This window comes from Blennius ocellaris (genome assembly GCF_963422515.1).
Source record: "Blennius ocellaris genome assembly, chromosome: 15".
In the NCBI taxonomy this organism is placed as follows: domain Eukaryota; kingdom Metazoa; phylum Chordata; class Actinopteri; order Blenniiformes; family Blenniidae; genus Blennius; species Blennius ocellaris.
In genome coordinates, this window is record NC_137664.1 from 1 (window position 1) to 5,000 (window position 5,000).

The window sequence follows — 5,000 nt, forward strand, 5'->3', positions numbered from 1 at the left end:
AGATTATAGAGCATCTTCCTCCTCTAATCCAGATTATAGAGCATCTTCCCCCTCTAATCCAGATTATAGAGCATCTTCCTCCTCTAATCCAGATTATAGAGCATCCTCCTCCTCTAATCCAGATTATAGAGCATCTTCCCCCTCTAATCCAGATTATAGAGCATCTTCCTCCTCTAATCCAGATTATAGAGCATCTTCCCCTCTAATCCAGATTATAGAGCATCTTCCTCCTCTAATCCAGATTATAGAGCATCTTCCTCCTCTAATCCAGATTATAGAGCATCTTCCCCCTCTAATCCAGATTATAGAGCATCTTCCTCCTCTAATCCAGATTATAGAGCATCTTCCTCCTCTAATCCAGATTATAGAGCATCTTCCTCCTCTAATCCAGATTATAGAGCATCCTCCTCCTCTAATCCAGATTATAGAGCATCCTCCTCCTCTAATCCAGATTATAGAGCATCTTCCTCCTCTAATCCAGATTATAGAGCATCTTCCTCCTCTAATCCAGATTATAGAGCATCTTCCTCCTCTAATCCAGATTATAGAGCATCCTCCTCCTCTAATCCAGATTATAGAGCATCTTCCTCCTCTAACACCAGATTATAGAGCATCTTCCTCCTCTAACATCCGATTAATGTGTGTGTGTGTGTGTGTGTGTGTGTGTGTGTGTGTGTGTGTGTGTGTGTGTGTGTGTGTGTGTGTGTGTGTGTGTGTGTGTGTGTGTGTGTGTGTGTGTGTGTGTGTGTGTGTGTGTGTGTGTTCCAGATGCAGTCAGCAGAGTTCTCCACTGACTCAGAGAAAGGACAATCAGGTACGAGCTGCTCCTGTTGCCATGACGACAATAAACTTTAACTAACTGTTGTTGTGTCGTCTAATGTGATGATTCTCACACACTGATCCTCTGTCTGTTTTACAGCTCCTCAGGTGAGTGTGTGTGTGTGTGTGTGTGTGTGTGTGTGTGTGTGTGTGTGTGTGTGTGTGTGTGTGTGTGTGTGTGTGTGTGTGTGTGTGTGTGTGTGTGTGTGTGTGTGTGTGTTTTGCTGTATCCTGAGTGCAGAATGTGTTGTTGTGTTTGTGTAGAACGGAGAATCTCGCAGGGAGCGAATGGACCGAGGAAACTCTCTGCCGAGCATCTTAGAGCAAAAGGTAACGTGATGTAACATAATGTAACATAATGTAACATAATGTAACAGTAACATAATGTAATATAATGTAACAGTAACATATTGTAACATAATGTAACATGATGTAACATGATGTAACATAATGTAACATGATGTAACATAATGTAACAGTAACATAATGTAACATAATGTAACAGTAACATAATGTAACATAATGTAACATGATGTAACATGATGTAACATGATGTAACATAATGTAACATGATGTAACATAATGTAACATAATGTAACAGTAACATAATGTAACATAATGTAACATGATGTAGCATAATGTAACATAATGTAACAGTAACATAATGTAACATAATGTAACATAATGTAACATGATGTAACATGATGTAACATAATGTAACATAATGTAACAGTAACATAATGTAACATAATGTAACATGATGTAACATAATGTAACATAATGTAACATAATGTAACAGTAACATAATGTAATATAATGTAACATGATGTAGCATAATGTAGCATAATGTAACAGTAACATAATGTAACATAATGTAACATAATGTAACATAATGTAACATGATGTAACATGATGTAACATAATGTAACATAATGTAACAGTAACATAATGTAACATGATGTAACATAATGTAACATAATGTAACATAATGTAACAGTAACATAATGTAACATAATGTAACAGTAACATAATGTAATATAATGTAACATGATGTAGCATAATGTAGCATAATGTAACAGTAACATAATGTAACATAATGTAACAGTAACATAATGTAATATAATGTAACATGATGTAGCATAATGTAGCATAATGTAACAGTAACATAATGTAACATAATGTAACATAATGTAACATGATGTAACATGATGTAACATAATGTAACATAATGTACATAATGTAACATGATGTAACATGATGTAACATAATGTAACAGTAACATAATGTAACATAATGTAACATGATGTAACATGATGTAACATAATGTAACATGATGTAACATAATGTAACAGTAACATAATGTAACATAATGTAACATGATGTAGCATAATGTAACATAATGTAACAGTAACATAATGTAACATAATGTAACATGATGTAGCATAATGTAACATAATGTAACAGTAACATAATGTAACATAATGTAACATAATGTAACATGATGTAACATGATGTAACATAATGTAACATAATGTAACAGTAACATAATGTAACATAATGTAACATGATGTAACATAATGTAACATAATGTAACATAATGTAACAGTAACATAATGTAACATAATGTAACATAATGTAACAGTAACATAATGTAACATAATGTAACATAATGTAACATGATGTAACATGATGTAACATAATGTAACATAATGTAACAGTAACATAGTGTAACACAATGTAACATAATGTAACATGATGTAGCATAATGTAACATAATGTAACAGTAACATAGTGTAACACAATGTAACATAATGTAACATGATGTAGCATAATGTAGCATAATGTAACAGTAACATAATGTAACATAATGTAACATAATGTAACATGATGTAACATGATGTAACATAATGTAACATAATGTAACAGTAACATAGTGTAACACAATGTAACATAATGTAACATGATGTAGCATAATGTAACATAATGTAACAGTAACATAATGTAACATAATGTAACATGATGTAACATGATGTAACATAATGTAACATAATGTAACAGTAACATAATGTAACATAATGTAACATGATGTAACATAATGTAACATAATGTAACAGTAACATAATGTAACATAATGTAACATGATGTAACATAATGTAACATAATGTAACATAATGTAACAGTAACATAATGTAACACAATGTAACAGTAACATAATGTAATATAATGCAACAGTAACATAATGTAACATAATGTAGCATGATGTAACATGATGTAACTTAATGTAACAGTAACATTATGTAACAGTAACATATTGTAATATAATGTAACAGTTACATAATGTAACAGTAACATAATGTAACAGTAACACAATGTAACATAATGTAACAGTAACATAATGTAACACAATGTAACACACTGTAACACTGAAGGTTTGTTCCTTCCTTCAGATTCACCCCTACGAGTCTCTGGTGGTGACCCACAGGGGGCGCTGCAGGCTGCCTCCAGGAGTCGACCGCACCCGGCTGGAGGTGAGAGGCAACCGCTAGTAGAGATTAACGAGCCAGCTTAACCCGGTTCACCCGTCTAACCGACCCGTCTGCTCTGCTTCCAGCGGCACTTGGCTCCTGACGAGTTCCTGCGTATCTTCGGGATGCCGATGGCGGAGTTTGACCGCCTGTCGCTATGGAGACGAAACGAGATGAAGAAGAAAGCCTCGCTTTTCTAACAGGAAGTGACGTGACTTGATGAGGAGAAACACCTGATAACCAATCAGCAAGCATTCAACACGACCCCCCCCACACTAACCAATCACCTGCCTGGGTATGCACTGACCCCGCCCCCTGACACCCCCCCCACCCCCCCTGACCCCACCCCCCCCTCACGGATCAGACAGAGTTTAATGAAGGCTGGTCCTGATTAACCCTTTAACTCTGACTAACCTCCCACTCACTCACTGATGTTACCCATAATGCACCTGTAGCCGTCTTCATCCGGGTAGCGTCTGATCAGAGCGGGGGGGGGGGGGGGGGGGGGGGAGGGGCCAGCGTCTCGTCGCACTAAAGGTCTAGTTTAATCTGCAGCTTCAAACGTTCTACGTTCCTCCGATGGTTCTCAAACCTTCTCAAACATTCCTGAAGCCTTTAAAGCTTCAAAATTCACTTCAGCTACACTTTCAAATAGAAACACGACGCGCCGCCACGTCCTGAAGCTCGCTGGCTAGCTGCAGGCTAGCTGCAGGCTAGCCGCGGCGTGGCGCGTCACCAGGGCAGTACGACCTGTCGCCACCAGGGGGTGCAGTGGATCACTCCTACGTCCGGTCCGTCGTTGGTACGAGGGAAGAAGAAGAGAAAGTGAGTCTCACAACGTAGCCGGTAGCGACTCACTACTGCCACCCGGTGCACGGCGACGGTATCGTCAGACAAGCGGCGGCTGCACCGTCAAGGATCCGTTTCTCAACGTCACAGATTTAAAAAAAAAAAAAAAAACAGCAGAAACTCGGAGGACTTAACGTGTTTAGTTCAGTTGTTTTTGTTATGAAACGCGTTTCGAGTCGATCACTGGTTTATTTTGTTTTTTTTTTGTTTGTTTTTACTTCAGATTTGGTTCAATTTTGCCTTTTTTTTTTTTCTTTCAGTGTTTGTCGTTTGTTTCTTGGCGCATCGAACCTTTTATTTTGTTAATTTTCCCTTATTTATTGCAGTTTGATGAGTCTTTTTTAACACGGTAAAGTCTCGAAGTGTGAAACTCTCCTCGAAACGTTGAATTTGACCAAAACGAGTCGGTGGTGGATGAATCAGACGCGTGCAGTTCAGCGCGGCTCCAGCAGAGGGCGCCCACACTCTAAACTCCATTAAACAGGTTTAAAACAAAACGATTTTCTTTTTTATTAACCAATTTTTTGCATAATTGAGACTAATTCTAGTTGATTGTACGACATTCCATTGGAGGGAATTTTTTGAATGTTTCCATCGGTTTGTTCTTTTAATTTGTCATCCATGTTTTCTTTTGTTTTTGTTTATTTAAGGCATTTTTCTTCATTTGTACATTTGAAGTCAGATTACTTTCATTTATTTAAAACTTTTAATTCTCCATTGCTATTTGTTAATTGTTGCATTGAAGTTCAATTATTGTTTTTTTTGGTGAATCTTTAACGTTCGCGTTGCGTTCACGGACCTCCACTG

The 5,000-nt window shown here is 37.2% G+C and overlaps 1 protein-coding gene across 1 annotated transcript; it reads left to right on the plus strand.

Annotated features, from left to right (window-relative positions):
• Positions 1-768: 768 nt before the first annotated feature.
• On the plus strand, positions 769-3,544 carry LOC308140147 (dematin-like; the record flags this gene model as incomplete). Its single annotated transcript, XM_080509829.1, has 5 exons — positions 769-814; positions 920-927; positions 1,084-1,149; positions 3,267-3,347; positions 3,431-3,544. The coding sequence occupies 5 exons, from the start codon at positions 769-771 to the stop codon at positions 3,542-3,544; spliced, it is 315 nt and encodes a 104-aa protein (XP_080365955.1).
• Between the last annotated feature and the right edge of the window lie 1,456 nt (positions 3,545-5,000).